Source organism: Biomphalaria glabrata, chromosome 14 (assembly GCF_947242115.1).
Source record: "Biomphalaria glabrata chromosome 14, xgBioGlab47.1, whole genome shotgun sequence".
In the NCBI taxonomy this organism is placed as follows: Eukaryota; Metazoa; Mollusca; class Gastropoda; family Planorbidae; genus Biomphalaria; species Biomphalaria glabrata.
The window spans coordinates 27,617,339-27,645,116 of record NC_074724.1 but is presented as its reverse complement, the minus strand read 5'-3'; the positions used below and the strand labels follow the sequence as shown (position 1 = coordinate 27,645,116).

General features: G+C 41.5%; 1 protein-coding gene across 3 annotated transcripts; it reads right to left on the bottom strand.

Moving 5' to 3' along the window:
• Nucleotides 1–38: 38 nt before the first annotated feature.
• Nucleotides 39–26,393, bottom strand: LOC106055181 (heparan sulfate glucosamine 3-O-sulfotransferase 1-like). 3 transcript variants are annotated; one of them, XM_013211346.2, is made up of 7 exons: nt 26,141–26,393; nt 23,796–24,441; nt 22,388–22,573; nt 21,073–21,235; nt 4,173–4,290; nt 3,127–3,339; nt 39–601 (listed from the first exon to the last, which is right to left on the bottom strand). In XM_013211346.2, the coding sequence occupies exons 2-7, from the start codon at nt 23,953–23,955 to the stop codon at nt 302–304; spliced, it is 1,140 nt and encodes a 379-aa protein (XP_013066800.2). In that variant the 5' UTR covers nt 23,956–24,441; nt 26,141–26,393; the 3' UTR covers nt 39–301. The 3 variants fall into 3 exon arrangements, with proteins under 3 accessions (XP_013066800.2, XP_013066801.2, XP_013066802.2); XM_013211347.2 differs by having other exon boundaries at nt 26,162–26,393; XM_013211348.2 differs by having other exon boundaries at nt 26,213–26,393.
• Nucleotides 26,394–27,778: the final 1,385 nt, after the last annotated feature.

The following is a 27,778-nucleotide window of genomic DNA, read 5'->3' as shown; positions in this document are numbered from 1 at the left end:
TTTTTATTTCATTTGGACTTTAAGTTTTAAAGTATTCGTTAAATCATATTCCAATAAAATACAAATAATACATGAAACTGCACATTTTAAAGCAATGTCCGGACACTATGGTTTACAAATACAGTATATGGATAATTGTGATGTTTTTAAAAATTAATTTTACTCAATCTTATGTGAATAATCATATTTTCTTCTATCAATCAATTTTAAATATATACTTAATTAAAAAAAAACGGATTCTCTTCTTGTTTTTGTGTTTTCAATTTATATTTACACGAATTTAAACCAAAGTATCACCTGTTTATTTTAACCAATCAAATTTCTGGCCTACAAGTTTGAAAAATTGTTCGTTATAAGGGGCAAAGAACTCTATCAGCTTTTTCTTGAAGTTTGCGTCGATTTGCACGTGTTGCCTCCCTTTGCTTTTCCCGAGACATTTCGTTTCTCCGGAGTTTCGTAACTTCATGCAAAAAAATCCTTTGGCATTGTCGAAGTAAATGTCTTGTTTACTGACCTCGTGTTGAAGTCCGAGAAATTCTTCTACTAATCTGACTTGTGATAGTGGGTCAGTGACCAGCTTATCGCCATCTACTATGAGAATCTAATAAGTAGAAGAAAATAAAAGATACTCAAGATTTATGTTCTGGGATCATGTGCAAAGTCAACAAGTCTAAAGCAGTGATTCTCAAAATTTGGGAGGCGCGAACACCTTTAGTAAGATCACTAAATTTAGAAAGCCTTCAGGATAGATGACTTAAACGTAAAGTAGCAATTATACATAAAACATTGAACCATAATCTTCGAATACAAAAACAAAACCTAATAAAATAATCAGAAAGACACAAAAATAAAGGCACATTCCTCGTTCCCTATGCTAGGACAAATTTGCAGATGCTCCTTCTTCCCTGGGACTATTAGAGGATGGAATGGATGAACCAGCCAGGAAAACCAGTGACTTGGCAGAATTTAAGTCATTGGTTAACATGCATGACTAGATGCATAAAGCGTAGGACGTAATCATCTTTTTTGAAGTAACGTCTGTATTTTATAAGACAAGATAAAATCAGTTTTCCATTATAAACAAACAGAAATTAAACACCACCATGTGACTTTTAAAAAAATTCTGAACACCCCCGTTCCTAATATTGCATAGCAGTTTTTGGTCAGAAAATGTTTAACAACATTTATACTGCTGTTACGTTCAATTGCAGATATTCTACCATCTACCACCACCTTACTTTACCAAACCCTCTTCAAATACATGACTAGATGCATGACGCGTAGGACGCAATCATCTTTTGTTTTGAAGTAACGTCTTATCTTATAAGATAAGTTTAGATGTGTTGTGCCGACACAGTGACAAAATCATAAGTATTTGCGTCGTAGAGGTTAATTCATATCAAGAAAAAAAAATTATATAATTAAATTAAGTGACGTCATTTCATCTGCTATTGAAAACCTTTCATTCTGCAGGAAGTGTCTGTGACAAGATCGATTCAAAATGGAGGATCTTAGGAAGATAAAGCCCATTGTCGGTTAAAAAAATAAAGTAAAGTTCACCTTTCAGACCTTGTGGTCTATAGGGCAGATGATGTAAAGGTCATCTGTTTCTGTGACCTACGCTTAACGAGCAGGGTGTCATATGGCCAGCACAAAGACCAACCGCCTTTACGTTCCCCAGCTTAATTCAAGTACCCATCAGAATTAGGTGGACTCTGGGGCGCCCTAAAAATCCCGAAATTAAATCCCTTTCTTCATCGAGATTTGAACACAAGACACCAGGTTCGGAACCCAAGCGCTTAACCACTCAGCTACCACGGATTGGACCACGTTGGACGAGAATAGCATGTAACAAGACCGGCCATGTTTCCCGTTAATCGTCGGGATCCTAGAAGGAGAGATACCCCAGAAACACCATCATTATCCCCAATAAAAAATCTCAGCACCTCAAAATTTTAAACACTTAACTGTTAAGTTCACTCGTCCTCTCATGTAGTGTAATAAAGAATGGTATGGATAAGCCTAGTATATAATATATGGTTTAATAATGTTTACAGTGTAGTATATGTCGTGCGCGCGTGAAGTTTTCTTTTCGGGTTCAATAGGTGTGCTTTAATGTATAGGAGGTAGTTAGTATTGGGCGCGTTTTTTTGTCAAGAATATTGTCACGCTTAGTTTCCATATTTTCTTTGCAGTGGAGATAGCCATTTTAGCTGGTTACGTTACAGTTCTCTATTTCCCCGTTTTAACGTACGTAATTACTTAGTTGTAGTGAGTAGGTTGACCTTACGGTAAAGGTGTCGCTGATGAGAAATTCTGTGATGTAGCGGCATCGCTAGATCTAGGTTCTCTTTCGTTTCAGGGTGTTAGGCTTGCCGCTATGAGAAAGAGTGTCGTCTTCTCGCCCTTGGAGCCGTGACTTTATCTAGTGTTGTTTGTTGTGTACGACGCTGCCGATCTTTAGGGCGCCGAGATGGAGTGCGCTTGTGGAAGGTGTGTTATTGGTGTGTAATTTGCACAATTATTGATGCAACGTTAAACAACCATGATTCATTTATCGGTATACGTTGAAATATCTTGTTAATTTGTAATTAGATTATTATTAAATATTTGTTTTCGTTGAACAATTGTTAAGTTATTAACAGTTCAGGTGGGATGACCATTTATTCCCTGTTCAGTTTATCATACAACTTAATATGCTGTTACTCTTTGGTTGCTGCTTTATCCTGTAGAGGTGGGGAACCCTGTAAATTATGTGCACCCCCTAGTTAAACCAACTGTAAGCCCACCAGACAGTACAGAGTACTGATGTTTTGTAAACGTTATGTGCCAGGAAGTGCACAATGATCAAGCGAACAGGAAGTGTAGCTATCAAGAGACTATGACGTCATTTTCAGCACTCTAATGTGGGGGTGGAAAAGTATAATTTCGTAATACATGTAGATTTGACATAGTAGGAAACACGAATTTTGATGACGTCATTATAACTGTTTGTAGCATAATTTGAGATGTGGATTTATTTGACATTTAGACTAAGGTACAGATGAGCTCTAGGAGATCACAATGATCACAGATTTGCTCCCCCTCCATCAAACACACACACACTCGTTTCGGCTCAATTCTTACTTGGTTTCTGGGGAACACTTTCAGCAAGTGCTCAAAGTGAGGACTGTAATCGCCCACTTTGAGAATCTGCGCCGTTCTGAACTCCTTGGTCTTGTGGTTGTAAACTCTCTCCTCAAAAGAGACGGCCGGTCGTCCCCAGTAAGTCTCGGTGGCGTAGTAGTGACCATACTCGGACAAAAGTCGAGTGATGGGGTCTCGAATAATCACCATAATCTGTAATCATAATCATTATAAAACGTCAACTATAATAAATATCAGTGGAAGAACTAAAACATATTGATTTGTGAATGGTCGTTTTATTGACGATAGCGTCGAAATAATGTATGAACATAGGGTCTGACGATATGCCTGAGTAGGGAAACATGACTAAGATACTATTTAAGGGCATATGGTCTCAATAATGAATCATCTCGATATCGAGACTAAGGTTCTGGGTCGAACCCTTGTTGAAGTCGTGATTTTTATTGGTTTTAATGGTTTCCTGACTTTTCTTTCTTTTTTTTTTTTAGGGGGGGGGGGAGGGGGAGAATACAGTCTTTGAGCTTGTCACACGAAACCTCTTATTATATAATAAATATGTTGGTATAAAATATGGTAAAATGTACTTCCGTTGCTTTCAGTATATAGAGCGATTATGAACACCTTATAACAAAATAATTGTATCTTAAAATGTACAGATATATGTTTCAAGTTAAAAAGAAACAAAGTGACAATGTCGGTCTGGCTGTTCATGCTAACTAGAGATTGGGATATGTGTTCATCAATGACGGCCACAACTTTCAGATTGTACGGGAATGGGATCTTATGTGTGTTTGTCTCATCTTATGGAATAACTAAATAAATATTTGGGTTGTTTGCTTTTGGTATTCCACTATATTCTATAGTCTAGTTGTATGCTCAATTTGTTACAGCAGAGGGGTCCGAGCAAAGTGGCTTTGCGATTTTTTTAAACGATGTACGAAGCCAATCTGCACAAGACCTTTCCATTCCAAAGTACGCTCTTGCTTAGTCGCATTTCTAGGATATTGAAGAAAAGCTGAGCTGACCTTCAGTGAACTGTTCATGGCATGCATCCTGATATGTGAGTCATGTTCAACAATGTAACAGGGAGACTTCTCTATCGTGATTTGGTCGGAGTAAGATGGCGGCATTCTCTTGACATACCTGGCCAACATGAATTAGAGAAAAAAAAAACAGTATGCCGTTTTGGTCTGACTACACCATGTTGACTATAGGAGCTATTCTAAGTCTATTACTATGCATAAAGACTGTGCATGTATTTGAGCTAAGCGTCCAGAAGCTTTCCTAATTGCTATCACTTCTGACGGCAAGTCTCTGATATTTCGCATGAAGTGATAGTCTAACTTTATCACGACAAAAGGTTTTATTATGTTTATGTACGCTTGTGTGTCTGATAGTATGCATTATTCCATTATTACTGCTGATTGAGAGTGAGAAAGTGAGACAGAGAGAGAGAGAGAGAGAGAGAGAGAGAGTGAAAGAGAGAGAGAGAGTGAGAGGGTAAAAGAAAGAGAGTGACATATAGAAAGAGACAGTGACAGAGAGAGAGGTGAAAGAGAGGGAGAGAAAGAGTGGGTGAGAGAGTCAAAGAGAGAAAGAAGAGTGAAAGAGAGAGAACGGGAGGATAAGAGCGAGACAGAGAGAAAGAGAGGGTGAGAGAGGGAAAGAGAGAGAGAGGGAGAGAGATAGAGAGAGAAGTGGCAATGGGTAACAGAAAAGTGAAAGAGATAAAAGAGAGTGACAGAGAGAGAATGAGAGGCTAATAGCGAGAGAAAGAATGGCAGATAGAGAGTGTGAAAGAGAGAGAGAGAGACTACAAAAGTATAAGGGAAGGAAGAGAGAAGGAACGAAAGAAATACAATGAAACAAAGCAACTTGTCTTGAGTAAGCAGTTAGATTATGTGTACAATATTTAAGACAGAACTTCATGAAACCTGGAACGCTGACCTCAAAAACAAAAACAAAAAAAAAACGGCTCAAACGATTTTCCTTTAAATTTAACGCTGAGAAAAGAATAACTAGCTCTTTCTCCACAGGGGGGGGGGGGGGGGAAACCGTTTGATCGTTGTCATTTGTCAAAGTAAAAAAAATAATAATAAATGTACATTTGGCTACATAGACAACTAGGTCTAGATCCTACACTGTTTTCTTGTAATCTAACATTCATTAGTTATTAAGAGAATAACAATATAAAAAAAAAACAGGTCGTAGACAGCCGTAGTGTACGAATAGATGAGCTGACAAAATCATGAGTTCGATACCTGGTTTGGACTAAACATTTTAATTGTAATTTTTTTTTCTAACTAATTAATTACTATTTAAAGCTGTATGATGGAGGTATTGTGGTTTTTTTTATGTATTTTTTTAGTGTTTAGTGGTTGGAATGGGATCTTTTATCATAAGAATAATTGCTTAAAAGTTACACAAACAAATATATGTTATTAATGAAATTACATCCACACTAATTATACAAAGGACATTGTCCTGCCTTCACATTGACGTAATATTTTAAGGACATTGTCCTGCTACACCATACAGCTACCAATCATACTCAGGTTGCTATTAGTTTCTCTGGTAATGACCTAAGTCTTTGGTCTAGCCTCGAGGTCAGGAACTTTTGGAGACTTCCGAGTTAACATTGACACGTAAATCCATGACGTCTGAATGCACCTTAAGGGTAAGTCTACATAGAGAAACATGAATGTCTAGACTTTATTGAACGTACAAGGGAGCCGGTTATTCAACAAGTGTTACGTTTTTTTTTGTGTATATGAGAACTTTCAAACTATAGTTATTGTGACAATTAATGACATACTGATGTAATTAATGACATACTCACAGAATTAATGATATACTAATACAATAAATGACATACTCACGCAAGTAATAACATACTGACACAATTATTGAAATACATGACACAGTTAATCACTCAGTGACATACTTAACGGCATACTGATACAATTAATGGCATAATGACACAATTATTGGCATACTTGACAGAATTAATCACATAGTGACATAGTAAATGACCTACAGACACAATTAAAGAAATACTGACGCAATTAATGGCATACTGACGCAGTTTATGAGAAAGTGACGCAATTAATAACATAGCGACGCAATTAATGACATATTGACTCAGTTAATGGCATGCTGACGCAATTAATGGCATACAGACTCAATTAATGACACACTGACTCAAAGGATCAACTGATAAAACTACTTGTAATGGATACATGCAGAAACCACACATTTTGTTGTTGAAAATATGTCATGCGTGCACGTATGTGTTTGTAGAATCTAATTCTATTTGCAGAAGTCAGATGGAAGGAAGACCAGAATGCCCGGAAGTGTGCTCAAGGTCAGCTGAAAGTGTCTGATGTGACGAAAAGGTACTAACGTCTGCGCTTGTCGGTAGGACAGATTTATTTAATGTTTTCATAGTTACAGCAGAACTTATTGGTTTGTGGGACTAGTTGGTTTGTGAGAACTAGTTGGTTTGTGGGACTAGTTGGTTTGTGGGAGCTAGTTGGTTTGCGGGAACTTGTTGGTTTGTGAGAACTAGTTGGTTTGTGAGAACTAGTTGGTTTGTGGGAGCTAGTTGGTTTGTGAGAACTAGTTGGTTTGTGGGAGCTAGTTGGTTTGTGGGAGCTAGTTGGTTTGTGAGAACTAGTTGGTTTGTGGGAGCTAGTTGGTTTGTGGGAGCTAGTTGGTTTGTGGGACTAGTTGGTTTGTGGGAGCTAGTTGGTTTGTGGGACTAGTTGGTTTGTGGGAGCTAGTTGGTTTGTGGGAACTATTTGGTTTGTGGGAGCTAGTTGGTTTGTGGGAGCTAGTTGGTTTGCGGGACTAGTTGGTTTGTGAGAACTAGTTGGTTTGCGGGAGCTAGTTGGTTTGCGGGACTAGTTGGTTTGTGGGACTAGTTGGTTTGTGAGAACTAGTTGGTTTGCGGGAGCTAGTTGGTTTGTGGGACTAGTTGGTTTGTGGGAGCTAGTTGGTTTGTGGGACTAGTTGGTTTGTGGGAGCTAGTTGGTTTGTGGGAACTATTTGGTTTGTGGGAGCTAGTTGGTTTGTGGGAGCTAGTTGGTTTGCGGGACTAGTTGGTTTGTGAGAACTAGTTGGTTTGCGGGAGCTAGTTGGTTTGCGGGACTAGTTGGTTTGCGGGACTAGTTGGTTTGTGAGAACTAGTTGGTTTGCGGGAGCTAGTTGGTTTGCGGGACTAGTTGGTTTGTGGGAGCTAGTTGGTTTGCGGGACTAGTTGGTTTGTGGGAGCTAGTTGGTTTGCGGGACTAGTTGGTTTGTGAGAACTAGTTGGTTTGCGGGAGCTAGTTGGTTTGCGGGACTAGTTGGTTTGTGGGAGCTAGTTGGTTTGCGGGACTAGTTGGTTTGTGGGAGCTAGTTGGTTTGTGAGAACTAGTTGGTTTGCGGGAGCTAGTTGGTTTGTGAGAACTAGTTGGTTTGCGGGAGCTAGTTGGTTTGTGGGAGCTAGTTGGTTTGCGGGACTAGTTGGTTTGTGGGAGCTAGTTGGTTTGTGAGAACTAGTTGGTTTGCGGGAGCTAGTTGGTTTACGGGACTAGTTGGTTTGTGAGAACTAGTTGGTTTGTGGGAGCTAGTTGGTTTGTGGGAACTTGTTGGTTTGTGAGAACTATTTGGTTTGTGGGAGCTAGTTGGTTTGTGGGAGCTAGTTGGTTTGCGGGACTAGTTGGTTTGTGGGACTAGTTGGTTTGTGGGAGCTAGTTGGTTTGCGGGAGCTAGTTGGTTTGCGGGACTAGTTGGTTTGTGAGAACTAGTTGGTTTGTGGGACTAGTTGGTTTGTGGGAGCTAGTTGGTTTGTGGGAACTATTTGGTTTGTGGGAGCTAGTTGGTTTGTGGGAACTATTTGGTTTGTGGGAGCTAGTTGGTTTGTGGGAGCTAGTTGGTTTGTGGGAACTATTTGGTTTGTGGGAGCTAGTTGGTTTGTGGGAGCTAGTTGGATTGCGGGACTAGTTGGTTTGTGAGAACTAGTTGGTTTGTGGGAGCTAGTTGGTTTGCGGGAACTTGTTGGTTTGTGGGACTAGTTGGTTTGTGGGAGCTAGTTGGTTTGTGGGAACTTGTTGGTTTGTGAGAACTATTTGGTTTGTGGAAGCTAGTTGGTTTGTGGGAGCTAGTTGGTTTGCGGGACTAGTTGGTTTGTGAGAACTAGTTGGTTTGTGGGAGCTAGTTGGTTTGTGGGAGCTAGTTGGTTTGTGGGACTAGTTGGTTTGTGGGAGCTAGTTGGTTTGTGGGAACTTGTTGGTTTGTGAGAACTATTTGGTTTGTGGGAGCTAGTTGGTTTGTGGGAGCTAGTTGGTTTGCGGGACTAGTTGGTTTGTGGGAACTTGTTGGTTTGTGAGAACTATTTGGTTTGTGGGAGCTAGTTGGTTTGTGGGACTAGTTGGTTTGTGGGAGCTAGTTGGTTTGTGGGACTAGTTGGTTTGTGGGAGCTAGTTGGTTTGTGGGAACTATTTGGTTTGTGGGAGCTAGTTGGTTTGTGGGAGCTAGTTGGATTGCGGGACTAGTTGGTTTGTGAGAACTAGTTGGTTTGTGGGAGCTAGTTGGTTTTCTGGAACTTGTTGGTTTGAGGGACTAGTTGGTTTGTGGGAGCTAGTTGGTTTGCGGGACTAGTTGGTTTGTGGGACTAGTTGGTTTGTGAGAACTAGTTGGTTTGCGGGAGCTAGTTGGTTTGCGGGACTAGTTGGTTTGTGGGAGCTAGTTGGTTTGTGGGACTGGTTGGTTTGTGGGAGCTAGTTGGTTTGTGAGAACTAGTTGGTTTGCGGGAGCTAGTTGGTTTGTGAGAACTAGTTGGTTGGCGGGACTAGTTGGTTTGTGGGAGCTAGTTGGTTTGCGGGACTAGTTGGTTTGTGGGAGCTAGTTGGTTTGTGAGAACTAGTTCGTTTGCGGGAGCTAGTTGGTTTGTGGGAGCTAGTTGGTTTGCGGGACTAGTTGGTTTGTGGGAGCTAGTTGGTTTGTGAGAACTAGTTGGTTTGCGGGAGCTAGTTGGTTTGCGGGACTAGTTGGTTTGTGAGAACTAGTTGGTTTGTGGGAGCTAGTTGGTTTGTGGGAACTTGTTGGTTTGTGAGAACTATTTGGTTTGTGGGAGCTAGTTGGTTTGTGGGAGCTAGTTGGTTTGCGGGACTAGTTGGTTTGTGAGAACTAGTTGGTTTGTGGGAGCTAGTTGGTTTGTGGGAGCTAGTTGGTTTGTGGGACTAGTTGGTTTGTGGGAGCTAGTTGGTTTGTGGGAACTTGTTGGTTTGTGAGAACTATTTGGTTTGTGGGAGCTAGTTGGTTTGTGGGAGCTAGTTGGTTTGCGGGAACTTGTTGGTTTGTGGGACTAGTTGGTTTGTGGGAGCTAGTTGGTTTGCGGGAGCTAGTTGGTTTACGGGACTAGTTGGTTTGTGAGAACTAGTTGGTTTGTGGGACTAGTTGGTTTGTGGGAGCTAGTTGGTTTGTGGGAACTATTTGGTTTGTGGGAGCTAGTTGGTTTGTGGGAACTATTTGGTTTGTGGGAGCTAGTTGGTTTGTGGGAGCTAGTTGGTTTGTGGGAACTATTTGGTTTGTGGGAGCTAGTTGGTTTGTGGGAGCTAGTTGGATTGCGGGACTAGTTGGTTTGTGAGAACTAGTTGGTTTGTGGGAGCTAGTTGGTTTGCGGGAACTTGTTGGTTTGTGGGACTAGTTGGTTTGTGGGAGCTAGTTGGTTTGTGGGAACTTGTTGGTTTGTGAGAACTATTTGGTTTGTGGGAGCTAGTTGGTTTGTGGGAGCTAGTTGGTTTGCGGGACTAGTTGGTTTGTGAGAACTAGTTGGTTTGTGGGAGCTAGTTGGTTTGTGGGAGCTAGTTGGTTTGTGGGAGCTAGTTGGTTTGTGGGACTAGTTGGTTTGTGGGAGCTAGTTGGTTTGTGGGAACTTGTTGGTTTGTGAGAACTATTTGGTTTGTGAGAACTATTTGGTTTGTGGGAGCTAGTTGGTTTGTGGGAGCTAGTTGGTTTGCGGGACTAGTTGGTTTGTGAGAACTAGTTGGTTTGTGGGAGCTAGTTGGTTTGTGTGAGCTAGTTGGTTTGTGGGACTAGTTGGTTTGTGGGAGCTAGTTGGTTTGTGAGAACTTGTTGGTTTGTGAGAACTATTTGGTTTGTGGGAGCTAGTTGGTTTTCGGGACTAGTTGGTTTGTGAGAACTAGTTGGTTTGTGGGAGCTAGTTGGTTTGTGGGAGCTAGTTGGTTTGTGGGACTAGTTGGTTTGTGGGAGCTAGTTGGTTTGTGAGAACTTGTTGGTTTGTGAGAACTATTTGGTTTGTGGGAGCTAGTTGGTTCGTGGGAGCTAGTTGGTTTGCGGGAACTTGTTGGTTTGTGGGACTAGTTGGTTTGTGAGAACTAGTTGGTTTGTGGGAGCTAGTTGGTTTGCGGGACTAGTTGGTTTGTGAGAACTAGTTGGTTTGTGGGAGCTAGTTGGTTTGCGGGAACTTGTTGGTTTGTGGGACTAGTTGATTTGTGGGAGCTAGTTGGTTTGCGGGAACTTGTTGGTTTGTGGGACTAGTTGGTTTGTGGGAGCTAGTTGGTTTGTGAGAACTAGTTGGTTTGTGGGAGCTAGTCGGTTTGCGGGAACTTGTTGGTTTGTGGGATTAGTTGGTTTATGGGACTAGTTGGTTTGTGAGAACTAGTTGGTTTGTGGGAGCTAGTTTGTTTGCGGGAACTTGTTGGTTTGTGGGAGCTAGTTGGTTTGTGGGACTAGTTGGTTTGTGAGAACTAGTTGGTTTGTGGGAGCTAGTTGGTTTGCGGGAACTTGTTGGTTTGTGGGAACTACTTAGTTTGCGGGAACTTGTTGGTTTGTGGGAACTAGTTAGTTTGCGGGAACTTATTGGTTTGCGGGAACTTGTTGGTTTGCTGGAACTAGTTGGTTTGCGGGACTAGTTGGTTTGTGAGAACTAGTTGGTTTGTGGGAGCTAGTTGGTTTGTGGGAACTAGTTGGTTTGTGGGACTAGTTGGTTTGTGGGAGCTAGTTGGTTTGTTGGAACTTGTTGGTTTGTGAGAACTATTTGGTTTGTGGGAGCTAGTTGGTTTGTGGGAGCTAGTTGGTTTGCGGGAACTTGTTGGTTTGTGGGACTAGTTGGTTTGTGGGAGCTAGTTGGTTTGCGGGAGCTAGTTGGTTTGCGGGACTAGTTGGTTTGTGAGAACTAGTTGGTTTGTGGGACTAGTTGGTTTGTGGGAGCTAGTTGGTTTGTGGGAACTATTTGGTTTGTGGGAGCTAGTTGGTTTGTAGGAACTATTTGGTTTGTGGGAGCTAGTTGGTTTGTGGGAGCTAGTTGGTTTGTGGGAACTATTTGGTTTGTGGGAGCTAGTTGGTTTGTGGGAGCTTGTTGGATTGCGGGACTAGTTGGTTTGTGAGAACTAGTTGGTTTGTGGGAGCTAGTTGGTTTGCGGGAACTTGTTGGTTTGTGGGACTAGTTGGTTTGTGAGAACTAGTTGGTTTGTGGGACTAGTTGGTTTGTGGGAGCTAGTTGGTTTGCGGGAGCTACTTGGTTTGTGAGAACTAGTTGGTTTGTGAGAACAAGTTGGTTTGTGGGAGCTAGTTGGTTTGTGAGAACTAGTTTGTTTGCGGGAACTTGTTGGTTTGTGGGAGCTAGTTGGTTTGTAGGACTAGTTGGTTTGTGAGAACTAGTTGGTTTGTGGGAGCTAGTTGGATTGCGGGACTAGTTGGTTTGTGAGAACTAGTTGGTTTGTGGGAGCTAGTTGGTTTGCGGGAACTTGTTGGTTTGTGGGACTAGTTGGTTTGTGAGAACTAGTTGGTTTGTGGGAGCTAGTTGGTTTGTGAGAACTAGTTGGTTTGTGGGAGCTAGTTGGTTTGTGGGAGCTAGTTGGTTTGTGGGAGCTAGTTGGTTTGTGGGAGCTAGTTGGTTTGCGGGAACTTGTTGGTTTGTGGGAACTAGTCAGTTTGTGGGAGCTAGTTGGTTTGTGAGAACTAGTTGGTTTGTGAGAACTAGTTGGTTTGTGGGAGCTAGTTGGTTTGTGAGAACTAGTTTGTTTGCGGGAACTTGTTGGTTTGTGGGAGCTAGTTGGTTTGTGGGACTAGTTGGTTTGTGAGAACTAGTTGGTTTGTGGGAGCTAGTTGGTTTGCGGGAACTTGTTGGTTTGTGGGAACTACTTAGTTTGCGGGAACTTGTTGGTTTGTGGGAACTAGTTAGTTTGCGGGAACTTATTGGTTTGCGGGAACTTGTTGGTTTGCGGGACTAGTTGGATTGCGGGACTAGTTGGTTTGTGAGAACTAGTTGGTTTGTGGGAGCTAGTTGGTTTGTGGGAACTTGTTGGTTTGTGGGACTAGTTGGTTTGTGGGAGCTAGTTGGTTTGTGGGAACTTGTTGGTTTGTGAGAACTATTTGGTTTGTGGGAGCTAGTTGGTTTGTGGGAGCTAGTTGGTTTGCGGGACTAGTTGGTTTGTGAGAACTAGTTGGTTTGTGGGAGCTAGTTGGTTTGTGGGAGCTAGTTGGTTTGTGGGAGCTAGTTGGTTTGTGGGACTAGTTGGTTTGTGGGAGCTAGTTGGTTTGTGGGAACTTGTTGGTTTGTGAGAACTATTTGGTTTGTGAGAACTATTTGGTTTGTGGGAGCTAGTTTGTTTGTGAGAGCTAGTTGGTTTGCGGGACTAGTTGGTTTGTGAGAACTAGTTGGTTTGTGGGAGCTAGTTGGTTTGTGCGACTAGTTGGTTTGTGGGAGCTAGTTGGTTTGTGAGAACTTGTTGGTTTGTGAGAACTATTTGGTTTGTGGGAGCTAGTTGGTTCGTGGGAGCTAGTTGGTTTGCGGGAACTTGTTGGTTTGTGGGACTAGTTGGTTTGTGAGAACTAGTTGGTTTGTGGGAGCTAGTTGGTTTGCGGGACTAGTTGGTTTGTGAGAACTAGTTGGTTTGTGGGAGCTAGTTGGTTTGTGGGAACTTGTTGGTTTGTGAGAACTATTTGGTTTGTGGGAGCTAGTTGGTTTGTGGGAGCTAGTTGGTTTGCGGGACTAGTTGGTTTGTGAGAACTAGTTGGTTTGTGGGAGCTAGTTGGTTTGCGGGAACTTGTTGGTTTGTGGGACTAGTTGATTTGTGGGAGCTAGTTGGTTTGCGGGAACTTGTTGGTTTGTGGGACTAGTTGGTTTGTGGGAGCTAGTTGGTTTGTGAGAACTAGTTGGTTTGTGGGAGCTAGTCGGTTTGCGGGAACTTGTCTGTTTGTGGGATTAGTTGGTTTATGGGACTAGTTGGTTTGTGAGAACTAGTTGGTTTGTGGGAGCTAGTTTGTTTGCGGGAACTTGTTGGTTTGTGGGAGCTAGTTGGTTTGTGGGAGCTACTTGGTTTGTGAGAACTAGTTGGTTTGTGGGACTAGTTGGTTTGTGGGAGCTAGTTGGTTTGTGGGAACTTGTTGGTTTGTGAGAACTATTTGGTTTGTGGGAGCTAGTTGGTTTGTGGGAGCTAGTTGGTTTGCGGGACTAGTTGGTTTGTGAGAACTAGTTGGTTTGTGGGAGCTAGTTGGTTTGTGGGAGCTAGTTGGTTTGTGGGAGCTAGTTGGTTTGTGGGACTAGTTGGTTTGTGGGAGCTAGTTGGTTTGTGGGAACTTGTTGGTTTGTGAGAACTATTTGGTTTGTGAGAACTATTTGGTTTGTGGGAGCTAGTTTGTTTGTGAGAGCTAGTTGGTTTGCGGGACTAGTTGGTTTGTGAGAACTAGTTGGTTTGTTGGAGCTAGTTGGTTTGTGCGACTAGTTGGTTTGTGGGAGCTAGTTGGTTTGTGAGAACTTGTTGGTTTGTGAGAACTATTTGGTTTGTGGGAGCTAGTTGGTTCGTGGGAGCTAGTTGGTTTGCGGGAACTTGTTGGTTTGTGGGACTAGTTGGTTTGTGAGAACTAGTTGGTTTGTGGGAGCTAGTTGGTTTGCGGGACTAGTTGGTTTGTGAGAACTAGTTGGTTTGTGGGAGCTAGTTGGTTTGTGGGAACTTGTTGGTTTGTGAGAACTATTTGGTTTGTGGGAGCTAGTTGGTTTGTGGGAGCTAGTTGGTTTGCGGGACTAGTTGGTTTGTGAGAACTAGTTGGTTTGTGGGAGCTAGTTGGTTTGCGGGAACTTGTTGGTTTGTGGGACTAGTTGATTTGTGGGAGCTAGTTGGTTTGCGGGAACTTGTTGGTTTGTGGGACTAGTTGGTTTGTGGGAGCTAGTTGGTTTGTGAGAACTAGTTGGTTTGTGGGAGCTAGTCGGTTTGCGGGAACTTGTCTGTTTGTGGGATTAGTTGGTTTATGGGACTAGTTGGTTTGTGAGAACTAGTTGGTTTGTGGGAGCTAGTTTGTTTGCGGGAACTTGTTGGTTTGTGGGAGCTAGTTGGTTTGTGGGAGCTACTTGGTTTGTGAGAACTAGTTGGTTTGTGGGAGCTAGTTGGTTTGTGGGAGCTAGTTGGTTTGTGAGAACTAGTTTGTTTGCGGGAACTTGTTGGTTTGTGGGAGCTAGTTGGTTTGTGGGACTAGTTGGTTTGTGAGAACTAGTTGGTTTGTGGGAGCTAGTTGGATTGCGGGACTAGTTGGTTTGTGAGAACTAGTTGGTTTGTGGGAGCTAGTTGGTTTGCGGGAACTTGTTGGTTTGTGGGACTAGTTGGTTTGTGAGAACTAGTTGGTTTGTGAGAACTAGTTGGTTTGTGAGAACTAGTTGGTTTGTGGGAGCTAGTTGGTTTGTGGGAGCTAGTTGGTTTGTGGGAGCTAGTTGGTTTGTGGGAGATAGTTGGTTTGCGGGAACTTGTTGGTTTGTGGGAACTAGTTGGTTTGTGGGAGCTAGTTGGTTTGTGAGAACTAGTTGGTTTGTGAGAACTAGTTGGTTTGTGGGAGCTAGTTGGTTTGTGAGAACTAGTTTGTTTGCGGGAACTTGTTGGTTTGTGGGAGCTAGTTGGTTTGTGGGACTAGTTGGTTTGTGAGAACTAGTTGGTTTGTGGGAGCTAGTTGGTTTGCGGGAACTTGTTGGTTTGTGGGAACTACTTAGTTTGCGGGAACTTGTTGGTTTGTGGGAACTAGTTAGTTTGCGGGAACTTATTGGTTTGCGGGAACTTGTTGGTTTGCTGGAACTAGTTGGTTTGCGGGACTAGTTGGTTTGTGAGAACTAGTTGGTTAGTGGGAGCTAGTTGGTTTGTGGGAACTAGTTGGTTTGTGGGACTAGTTGGTTTGTGGGAGCTAGTTGGTTTGTGGGAACTTGTTGGTTTGTGAGAACTATTTGGTTTGTGGGAGCTAGTTGGTTTGTGGGAGCTCGTTGGTTTGCGGGAACTTGTTGGTTTGTGGGACTAGTTGGTTTGTGGGAGCTAGTTGGTTTGCGGGAGCTAGTTGGTTTGCGGGACTAGTTGGTTTGTGAGAACTAGTTGGTTTGTGGGAGCTAGTTGGTTTGCGGGAACTTGTTGGTTTGTGGGACTAGTTGATTTGTGGGAGCTAGTTGGTTTGCGGGAACTTGTTGGTTTGTGGGACTAGTTGGTTTGTGGGAGCTAGTTGGTTTGTGAGAACTAGTTGGTTTGTGGGAGCTAGTCGGTTTGCGGGAACTTGTCTGTTTGTGGGATTAGTTGGTTTATGGGACTAGTTGGTTTGTGAGAACTAGTTGGTTTGTGGGAGCTAGTTTGTTTGCGGGAACTTGTTGGTTTGTGGGAGCTAGTTGGTTTGTGGGAGCTACTTGGTTTGTGAGAACTAGTTGGTTTGTGGGAGCTAGTTGGTTTGTGGGAGCTAGTTGGTTTGTGAGAACTAGTTTGTTTGCGGGAACTTGTTGGTTTGTGGGAGCTAGTTGGTTTGCGGGAACTTGTTGGTTTGTGGGACTAGTTGGTTTGTGGGAGCTAGTTGGATTGCGGGACTAGTTGGTTTGTGAGAACTAGTTGGTTTGTGAGAACTAGTTGGTTTGTGGGAGCTAGTTGGTTTGCGGGACTAGTTGGTTTGTGAGAACTAGTTGGTTTGTGGGAGCTAGTTGGTTTGTGGGAACTTGTTGGTTTGTGAGAACTATTTGGTTTGTGGGAGCTAGTTGGTTTGTGGGAGCTAGTTGGTTTGCGGGACTAGTTGGTTTGTGAGAACTAGTTGGTTTGTGGGAGCTAGTTGGTTTGCGGGAACTTGTTGGTTTGTGGGACTAGTTGATTTGTGGGAGCTAGTTGGTTTGCGGGAACTTGTTGGTTTGTGGGACTAGTTGGTTTGTGGGAGCTAGTTGGTTTGTGAGAACTAGTTGGTTTGTGGGAGCTAGTCGGTTTGCGGGAACTTGTTGGTTTGTGGGATTAGTTGGTTTATGGGACTAGTTGGTTTGTGAGAACTAGTTGGTTTGTGGGAGCTAGTTTGTTTGCGGGAACTTGTTGGTTTGTGGGAGCTAGTTGGTTTGTGGGACTAGTTGGTTTGTGAGAACTAGTTGGTTTGTGGGAGCTAGTTGGTTTGCGGGAACTTGTTGGTTTGTGGGAACTACTTAGTTTGCGGGAACTTGTTTGTTTGTGGGAACTAGTTAGTTTGCGGGAACTTATTGGTTTGCGGGAACTTGTTGGTTTGCTGGAACTAGTTGGTTTGCGGGACTAGTTGGTTTGTGAGAACTAGTTGGTTTGTGGGAGCTAGTTGGTTTGTGGGAACTTATTGGTTTGCGGGAGCTAGTTGGTTTGTGGGAACTAGTTAGTTTTCGGGACTAGTTGGTATGTGAGAACTATTTGGTTTGTGGGAGCTAGTTAGTTTGTTGGAGCTAGTTGGTTTGTGGGAGCTAGTTGGTTTGTGAGAACTATTTGGTTTGTGGGAGCTAGTTGGTTTGTGGGAGCTAGTTGGTTTGCGGTACTAGTTGGTTTGTGAGAACTAGTTGGTTTGTGGGAGCTAGTTGGTTTGTGGGAGCTAGTTTGTTTGTGGGACTAGTTGGTTTGTGGGAGCTAGTTGGTTTGTGGGAACTTGTTGGTTTGTGAGAAGTATTTGGTTTGTGGGAGCTAGTTGGTTTGTGGGAGCTAGTTGGTTTGCGGGAACTTGTTGGTTTGTGGGACTAGTTGGTTTGTGGGAGCTAGTTGGTTTGCGGGAGCTAGTTGGTTTGCGGGACTAGTTGGTTTGTGAGAACTAGTTGGTTTGTGGGACTAGTTGGTTTGTGGGAGCTAGTTGGTTTGTGGGAACTATTTGGTTTGTGGGAGCTAGTTGGTTTGTGGGAACTATTTGGTTTGTGGGAGCTAGTTGGTTTGTGGGAGCTAGTTGGTTTGTGGGAACTATTTGGTTTGTGGGAGCTAGTTGGTTTGTGGGAGCTAGTTGGATTGCGGGACTAGTTGGTTTGTGAGAACTAGTTGGTTTGTGGGAGCTAGTTGGTTTGCGGGAACTTGTTGGTTTGTGGGACTAGTTGGTTTGTGGGAGCTAGTTGGTTTTTGGGAACTTGTTGGTTTGTGAGAACTATTTGGTTTGTGGGAGCTAGTTGGTTTGTGGGAGCTAGTTGGTTTGCGGGACTAGTTGGTTTGTGAGAACTAGTTGGTTTGTGGGAGCTAGTTGGTTTGTGGGAGCTAGTTGGTTTGTGGGAGCTAGTTGGTTTGTGGGACTAGTTGGTTTGTGGGAGCTAGTTGGTTTGTGGGAACTTGTTGGTTTGTGAGAACTATTTGGTTTGTGAGAACTATTTGGTTTGTGGAAGCTAGTTGGTTTGTGGGAGCTAGTTGGTTTGCGGGACTAGTTGGTTTGTGAGAACTAGTTGGTTTGTGGGAGCTAGTTGGTTTGTGGGAGCTAGTTGGTTTGTGGGACTAGTTGGTTTGTGGGAGCTAGTTGGTTTGTGAGAACTTGTTGGTTTGTGAGAACTATTTTGTTTGTGGGAGCTAGTTGGTTCGTGGGAGCTAGTTGGTTTGCGGGAACTTGTTGGTTTGTGGGACTAGTTGGTTTGTGAGAACTAGTTGGTTTGTGGGAGCTAGTTGGTTTGCGGGACTAGTTGGTTTGTGAGAACTAGTTGGTTTGTGGGAGCTAGTTGGTTTGTGGGAACTTGTTGGTTTGTGAGAACTATTTGGTTTGTGGGAGCTAGTTGGTTTGTGGGAGCTAGTTGGTTTGCGGGACTAGTTTGTTTGTGAGAACTAGTTGGTTAGTGGGAGCTAGTTGGTTTGCGGGAACTTGTTGGTTTGTGGGACTAGTTGATTTGTGGGAGCTAGTTGGTTTGCGGGAACTTGTTGGTTTGTGGGACTATTTGGTTTGTGGGAGCTAGTTGGTTTGTGAGAACTAGTTGGTTTGTGGGAGCTAGTCGGTTTGCGGGAGCTTGTTGGTTTGTGGGATTAGTTGGTTTATGGGACTAGTTGGTTTGTGAGAACTAGTTGGTTTGTGGGAGCTAGTTTGTTTGCGGGAACTTGTTGGTTTGTGGGAGCTAGTTGGTTTGTGGGACTAGTTGGTTTGTGAGAACTAGTTGGTTTGTGGGAGCTAGTTGGTTTGCGGGAACTTGTTGGTTTGTGGGAACTACTTAGTTTGCGGGAACTTGTTGGTTTGTGGGAACTAGTTAGTTTGCGGGAACTTATTGGTTTGCGGGAACTTGTTGGTTTGCTGGAACTAGTTGGTTTGCGGGACTAGTTGGTTTGTGAGAACTAGTTGGTTTGTGGGAGCTAGTTGGTTTGTGGGAACTTATTGGTTTGCGGGAGCTAGTTGGTTTGTGGGAACTAGTTAGTTTTCGGGACTAGTTGGTTTTTGAGAACTAGTTTGTTTGTGGGAGCTAGTTGGTTTGTTGGAGCTAGTTGGTTTGTGGGAGCTAGTTGGTTTGTGAGAACTAGTTGGTTTGTGGGAGCTAGTTGGTTTGTGAGAACTAGTTGGTTTGTGGGAGCTAGTTGGTTTGTGAGAACTAGTTGGTTTGTGGGAGCTAGCTGGTTTGTGAGAACTAGTTGGTTTGTGGGAGCTAGTTGGTTTGCGGGAACTAGTTGGTTTGTGGGAGCTAGTTGGTTTGTGAGAACTAGTTGGTTTGTGGGAGCTAGTTGGTTTGTGAGAACTAGTTGGTTTGTGGGAGCTAGTTGGTTTGTGGGAACTAGTTGGTTTGTGGGAGCTAGTTGGTTTGTGAGAACTAGTTGGTTTGTGGGAGCTAGTTGGTTTGTGGGAGCTAGTTGGTTTGTGGGAGCTAGTTGGTTTGTGAGAACTAGTTGGTTTGTGGGAGCTAGTTGGTTTGTGAGAACTAGTTGGTTTGTGGGAGCTAGTTGGTTTGTGAGAACTAGTTGGTTTGTGGGAGCTAGTTGGTTTGTGGGAACTAGTTGGTTTGTGGGAGCTAGTTGGTTTGTGAGAACTAGTTGGTTTGTGGGAGCTAGTTGGTTTGTGAGAACTAGTTGGTTTGTGGGAGCTAGCTGGTTTGTGAGAACTAGTTGGTTTGTTGGAGCTAGTTGGTTTGAGGGAACTAGTTGGTTTTGCGGGAACTTGTTGGTTTGCGGGAACGACGCGATGCGACTTGGTAACGGATCAACGTCGTAACTAGAGGACCACCTGTAGATCAATAGAGCTGTAACACATCCGTGTCCCGTTCTGCTTCTATATTCTATGAGATATGCTAAATAATGTTTACCCAAATTAAGTCACTGAATTTTTATTTATAAAATGTCTGTGTTTCGCTTTGACTTTGTTGAAACATCAGTCAAATTTTTACAACCCTTTTGCCTAAAAAGATTTCCCATAGTAAATAAAAATGTAACGAAGTCCTTGTGTATAAAGTTGGCAACGTCCAGAATTCCTCGGTGTCAACCAATGGTGATGGTTCTCTCGAGTTTCACTGATCATAATTTATCCAACGGATAAGACAATCTAGGAACCGCGTTTTCTAGCTCACATTGGCGTGAAGGACTTGGCCTTCTGTTTGCATTAATCTGCTTATATCTATTGCATCTGAGCCTACTACAGGACTACATTGAAGCCTACATATAAGTTGAACAGCAACTCTGAATAGCTTCATAAATGATTACATTTCTATATTCCTTTTCCTGACTTTTCAAACAATGCCATCTACGACGGATTTCTTTTTTATTAAGCCCCAAAAAGAGATTTTTGGATCTTGTGTACTGTCTTTTATTTGTGTGGGGATGGGTTTTTTTTATTTTGTCCTTGTTTTTTTTTTTGTTTTTAGTTTTTTAACTTTTTTATCATGCCTTCACACACATACATAAATAATTCCACAAAGACATTCGTTCGTTCTTTGAAGTTTAGCTATATATATATATATATATATCTATAGTTCGTCCATCGTGGTTCGATGATGACCACTTTTGTCATCCAGGGGGCTGAGGGCCTTGCACTGGGGTTTTGTGCCTCTTCGCGTGGCTGGTGAGACCTATGTGAGCCCGGAATGTTCGGCTGCACACTGGGCAGGTTATTCCTGCTGCAGCTAGTGTCATTGGCCTTTCTTTTTTTTTCTCTGGTGTTTTTCTTCTGCCAGCGTTGTTCTCTTTTCCTCAGCAACCTGTGTGCCTGTTTTCAAAGCGCGACGCCATGATGCTCTGTCATGTGCCTCTGTCTCCCAGGTGGCTGGGTCTATGCTTTGAGGGTGTCCCTGAAGCGCTTTTTTTGACCACCTTGCGAGCAATTTCCTTCGCTTAGTTGGCCATACAAGAGTCGTTTAGGGGTGCGGCGGTCTTCCATTCTGCAGACGTGTCCTGCCCATCGCAGCTGGGACTGCATTAGGATTGTGTGGATGCTTTTGCAGACCCGCTCTTCGAGGACTTCTGTATATGTTTTTTGACATTCAGAATTTTTCTTAGACATGTCATGTGGAAGTGGTTCAGTTTCTTTGCATGTTTTCTGTACACTGTCCACGTCTCTGCATTCTATGGCAGACTGTCTAAAAACGTCTGGAACAGACGAGGTTTCACCACAAATACAAAGCTAGGGATCTAACGAGCTGGTATCCTCCCTACATTGCTCTCTCTCTCTCTCTCTCTCTATATATATATATATATATATATATATATATGGTAAATGAATTTCTCTGAGGAAAAACTTTATAATTTTTGAGTTACATACCACTGAAGATCGTACTTGGGGTACATCCTCTCACAAAAGTAGTCAATCTCCCAGTCCAGCGTGACGATCTGAGGGTGAAGATCAAGGAACTCGAGCAGAGCAGACGTGCCACATTTCCCGAAGCCCAACAGAACGCACTGGGGCGGGCGGCTAGCCGGAAGCTCTGAACGTAACAATTAAAACATTTTAGGACTCTATCCAGAAATGCTCAATTAAAAAAAAAAAACGTCATGGTTATCAAGAATATCTTCTTACTCGAGCTTATTTATTTAATGCAGGGCCAAAGAAAGGTTTCGATATTAATAAAACAAAACTTCTATCAACTCACTCTGTCTGTCTGTCTGGTAAAAAGTGTGCACACGTTATTTCTCCCTAACCCGTTCTCGGATGAAGTTGAAACTTTACACAATTATTTATTGTACCTACCAAAAAAAAAGAGTTAATAAAATTAATTAATTATTCAATTAATAATTTGTAAATGTTTGATATTGAAAAGGGAATTACATTCTACATTATCGAGAGATATAGTTGTAAATGTGAAGTTCTTCCCCTTGGGAAAATTTTGGTGTTTTTTTGTGTTCATGTGTGTGTGGGGTTTTTTTTTAAAAGTATTTTTGTGAATGACGAATACAGAGGTTTAACATTCTTCTTCTTCAACTGGTGAATGTGATAGGTAGAGACCTGGATGTGATTAGCTTACAGAGAATGTTTTGTCCAATTTAACCTTTTTTTTTAACTACAGATAACCTCCTTTTGAAAAGCTATGAACCATGTGCTAACCCCACCTTGTCCCATGGATATTCCAGTCACAACTAGATAACTTTTTACTTCACTATAGGACAGGTATTATTGAAAGCTTCCTTGATATGCCGAGATTGTGTTATGAACATGAGAAAACACCACAGCCTACAATTTAATGACAGGAAAGGTATGACATTAAATGAAAGGTAGTAAAAGTAAAGTTAAGTGTCCCTTGCAGACCATGCGATGTCTACTCACTCTAGTCTGTAGGGCAGATGATGTAAAGGGCATCTGTTTCTTTGGAGACGGTTAACAAGGTTGTCGTGTGGCCAACATAAAGACCAACCGCCTTTACTTGCCTCAACTAATCTCAGGTACCCATTAGAGTTGGGGGCGTCCTAAAATATCTCAAAATTCTTCAATAAGATTCGGAAGCCTGGAGCTATACCACTCATCCCCCACACACCCTCCACTTCAAATAAATATTGCTATTAAATTTACCCTTGACTTCAGTCTGCCTAACATTACAGATGAGTCATCTCTTGAACAACTTAAACAGGCTGAAGCCACATACCTGCTAATCCTAAGCCCGCTAATGAAATGTTCGCTACCAAAGTGACTGGTTTTGGATCTAGGTCAATACCCTTGGGACGGCGTATTAAGATGATTTGATTATGCTCATTGGTTGATTGTCGATTGGGTGCAAACTCATGCCAGAAGGTGTCTGGAAACCCCTGGACGTCTTGAGAAAACTGATCACCTGTAAGATAACATTCAAGTAAGTTAAACTTATTACTAGTAAAGTTCCTATTTCAGACCTTGTGGTCTATGGGGAAGGTGGTGTAAAGGTCAACTCTTTCTATGCTCCATGGTTAACGATAGTGTCATGTGGCCAGCACAACGACCAACCCCCTTTACTTTTCCCCTAGTAATGTCAGGTACCCATTAGAGCTGGGTAACTCAGAGGCGCATCAAAGATCCCGAAAGTAAAAATCTCATTCCTCACTAGGATTAGAACCCGGAAAACCCGGTTCGAAAGCCACGCACTTTTCTCATCCACCGCGCCTCCTATAACTTATTACTAGTAACTTTATACAGTTGCGTCACTAGGGTCGGTGTCACACGGTGCGGTGTGTTCTTGGCGTCACCCCACCGGCATCATTTTCAAAAAAATTCCTAATAAAACTATATAATGTGTTTGCTGTTCCTTTTGCCAAAGCATAATTATAATTATATAAGAATAAATGTAATAATTATAAATATTTCTTCGATTGTTTCACTACTGTATCTGTGAATTGAGTATCGATTCTATTTTTCAATGTTTACGACATTTTATCGATAGACATCACATTTATTGGAATGTAAGAGCATGACAGTTAGAGACATTACATCCTATGAACATTTGTATTTTCTTCATTAGACTTTGTGATAAGTTCCTTACGGTCACGGTTTTGGACAAAAAAAAAAAACTATTAGTTTTTACATGTTTAAAAAAAAAACATGTGGATGTTTTTGCAAAAATTTATTTTATTTTCTCTTTGGTGTCTGCCCTGGTGAATGTCGCCACCAGGTGAATGTCGCCCCATTTACTGTCAAAATCAAAATCCAACTTAATTTCGGGAAAAAAAATCTTCTGTTAGTCTGTAAAATAAAAGTATACGCTAAAAATGTTTAGTGTTTTTCGGGCCTGTCTGTAATTTCAAGCGGTCCATTTGACGTCTGCCTAGCGGTCAACGTGGATGCCGGCCAACCGGGAATTCGACTAATTGCCCATGTGTCAAGTCCTCCCATGGTATCAGCCCCATGTAAACACTCTTCAGAGGATTAACGCTCACCATGACATGTTCCCTAATATGTTTGTTTCTAAACGCAGGAAATTTTAACTTCGCCATTTCGTATGTATCAGCGCCATGTCAACAGGGCGCGATCATGTCATAGACCCCCATTAAGGCTAAAAGCGTTCAGACTGAAGTTCGACTCACCTAGACTTCTATCTACTCGCCTGTCCAAGACGCTGACCAGGTTTGTGGACATCAGTTTGGACAAGACGTAGCCTGTGCAGAGAACGGTGAGGGTGAAGCATGCACTGGCACTGACCAGCAGCTTGACCCAGCGGATATTGAAGGTTCTCACTGTAAGCATGCTAAAGAGTGGAGGAAGACTATTCAGTATGTGCAGTTACTGAATGAATGCTTGAGGTTCTGAATGTTTGATATTATTGTTGATGCTCTTTAGGTGGAGCTGTATTTGAATTTTTTTTCTTGACTAGTCTCTTGCTGGTAGATTATGAGCAGTGAAACTAGTGCTCTCGCTTTACCGTTCCTGGTTTTACTGATCTTGTGATACTATTCCTTTTTCTTTCTACTCTAGTGGGACCTTCCTGGTGTTACTAGTCTAGTAAAACCGTTCCTGGTTTAATTACTCTCGTGAAACTGTTCCTGATTTTGCTACTCTCATGAAACCGTTCCTGATTTTATTACACTTGTGAGTCCCTTGCTGGTCGCCAAGCCAAAGTTTACGTTCTAGAGTTAGGTCACAGGAATATTGTTTCGTAATATTGTATATGTTTATTGCTCATCTTTTAATGCCACGGTTTAATATAACAGTTTGTCTTTGTATTAAGTTAACCTGGAAAGATATTAAAATTAAAAATATTAACAAAAAAATATATTATGAATTTATTAGACATAATATAAACTTAATGAAGGTAATAATAATAATTTTTTTGTTTTGTGTAACAAAATTTTCTTGACAATCTTCTGCTACGCCAGAGGAAGTCTCTGGATCTATCATACACTACACACACTCGTTGATTTGTTCACAGCATATATATTATTTATTTTGGCCGGAAACTCCGTTCCTGTTATGGAGTGTGTGGGTGTGTATGGGTGTTTCTGTGGTGACGGTGGGAAGATGTTAGCGATTGGTTGTGACTGATGCAAGATAGGTGGCATTGTCGTCATAGATCCTAGTTATGGGGAGACGACTCCAGAACGTGAGACTGAAAGGCTGAGTTATTGTAGTCAGATAGATTTTGTTTAAAATGTATTATTATTATTAAAGTCTATTACATTTATTTTACATCAAATCAACTTAATTGTGTCTATATTCTTTCTCTCTGTCTTTCTTTCTCTCCCTCTCCTTCTCTCTTACTCTCCTTCTCTCTCCTTCTTTTCTCTCCATCTTTATCTCTCCATTTCTCTTTAGATCCCTCCTCCTTTTTTTCTCACCCTGCGCTTCGTAATGCTCTCTCGTATAGACTTTTAACTTGAATTAGAACGATTTACTATTTCTTTCTTTGTCTTTCCAAATCTCACTCCTTCTCTTTCTCTCTCTCTCCTCTCCTCCTCCTCTTTCTCTCTCTCTCTCTCTCTCTGTGAACACCCTCCCCATTTTTGTACCCTGCATATCCTAATGGTTTCCAACAGAGACGTTAGACTTACATTGGAACGGCGTATTTTATAACGCCCCCACACACACACGTACACCTGATTTTGACAGGTAAATTCTAATATCCCTTTTTCTCCCCCCCCCCCCCTCCTCCAACAACATAGTTACTCTTAAATACAATCTCTGACTTTTCTTGACTTCAATATCGAAATATTTAAAAGGTTCTGTTTGGTTTTTCGCTCCATCCCACACAAACGCACAAAAAATCCCTCCACAAAATCAGACGCACACACTTTTAAAAAACCCACAAAGATATTTCAATTATTCAGTGTTTTATGGAAAAAAATGAAAATATCAATTAGGTTTTCTTTAACTTAACCCTTAAGACGCGTGTGGTAGTTTAGCCTCTAAACACTAGAATTGTAATTCCATTTTGTAAGCACTCTTATAAAAAAAAAAGCTCAGCACTTCAAGGGTTAAAGAGTCATTTGGTTTTTATAAATTTTGTACAGACGCATTCACGCAGTTGTTTCCCATTTTAGGGGAAAAGACAAAAATTGGTAGTATATTTTGTGATATTAAATATGTGTTTGGGTATATATTATTATATAGACATGGAAAATGCCGAAAATTAATACAAAGGTCTAATAGAAAGCTGACAGATCTTTGTGGAGACAGATTGCGGCCCAAAGCGCCGAACGGCGCCGCGAGGATCTAAGTGTAAGTCTAAAGTAACAGAAAGCTTGCGAATTGCGGCTTTCAGACTGCAAATCTATCAAAACATTTTTTAGCGAGCACTATTGCACGAAATCACGCAAATCTGTTCGGCAGTTGCAGAGATCTCTTGATAGATGAATGTGTGGTATTTTGCTAAAAGATCCATCGAATATCAAATTAAACTTGCAAAGAAAAAAATTAGCACTAGTAAACTCATTACCAGGATGATGAAAAACTTAACTGAAAAACTTAAATCAATCAATAAATATCAGCACACTCGATATATTATTACATTCCGTAAATGTATCGAACAAAATCCATTAACAAGTTTAGTTTGCAAGATTTGTCTGAATAATTTTCTATTTTGTTTCGTTAAAAAAAAGTGATCTTTGTTTAAGTCTCCAGCACACAAAAGACGAATCCGTATTTTTGAATTGACTTAAAAGTATGACACCACACGTCGACTGCTATCGATTAAATATGAACTTTGTGCAACAGTTGATGTAAGGGGTCAAAATGTGTTGATTGATGAGTGATGGGAACAAGAGATGGGGAGTGCGACATCGATCAGGGTGTCAGGTGGGGTGCACAACATGGACGTCCAAATTTGGCCCCCTCGTATATACTCTTCACTTGACCGTCAAGTAGTTATGAAATATACGCCACTGATCTATATATCAGCAAGAAAACTATTTTGCCGCTGATCTATATATCAAACAGAAAACTCTGAAGAAAAAAATACAAACTGTAATGTGCCGTTTTACAAAGACAATGCTTCAATACTAAAGGAAAATTTTCCACACAAGGCTCCTCAAGAAGACTTAAATAGAGGTATTGTAAAAAAAAAATCTGAAATACTTTTATAAATTAATGTTAGGGTTAGGGTTAGGTTGCCGCTGATCTATATATCAAACAGAAAACTCTGAAGAAAAAAATACAAACTGTAATGTGCCTTTTTACAAAGACAATGCTTCAATACTAAAGGAAAATTTTCCACACAAGGCTCCTCAAGAAGACTTAAATAGAGGTATTGTAAAAAAAAAATCTGAAATACTTTTATAAATTAATGTTGAGTGTTTTAAGATCCAACAAATAACTGAAATTATAAAGAGTTATATTCAATATCATTGGGTCCATTCATGTTCTTTCACTCCAGGGAACCAACAAAGTCTAATCACTCTAATGGTACTCTATTCCCTCACTTAACTCCCCTTGTCAGACAACAAAATCAATACATTCAGTTTACGTAAAGGTGCATACTGGGAATGTATAAACAAAAGAACATAACAGTTAGATAAGTCAGAAGAACAAGATCAGCATTTTGAAAAATACTTTATAAAACCAAAGCTTATACTAAGTGTAATTGTAGCAATTCTTTTGAATCAGACATATAATTACATTTGTAATAAATATAGACCAACAACAATAAATATGTTCGAATAGAAATATTTTTACCAATTGTTTTTGTTTAGCGCTATTTGATGCTTTTAGCTTTCTCACTACGCTATGATCCTACCACTTGTCTCACTACGCTATGATCCTATCACATGTCTCACTACGCTATGATCCTATCACATGTCTGGTAAAATAGAGGTTGGGGGAGAAAGAAATAGGTTTTTAAAGCATTTTTAAAAAAAAGGTTACAACCATAGTTTGTGTGGAAACACAAACTCAAAATTGGCCCCCGAAGTGCTCCACTCAGGCAGATAAAAAGGCAGGTTTCAATATTTTCAGAAAGAATATCAGAAACTATTAACTACAAACTATGAACTACAAACTATCAACTATAAACTATCAACTATATCAACTACTAACTATCAACTACAAACTATTAACTATAAACTATCAACTATAAACT

Excerpts from the sequence above, each read along its gene's own strand:
- LOC106055181 (XM_013211346.2), bottom strand. The coding sequence starts at position 23,955 with ATGCTTACAGTGAGAACCTTCAATATCCGCTGGGTCAAGCTGCTGGTC. Across the intron at positions 4,291-21,072 it reads CCCAAGTACGATCTTCAGTG|GTATGTCAAGAGAATGCCGC; the intron begins GTATGTAACTCA and ends CATGTTGGCCAG. Across the intron at positions 3,340-4,172 it reads CCATGAACAGTTCACTGAAG|ATTATGGTGATTATTCGAGA; the intron begins GTCAGCTCAGCT and ends TTATGATTACAG.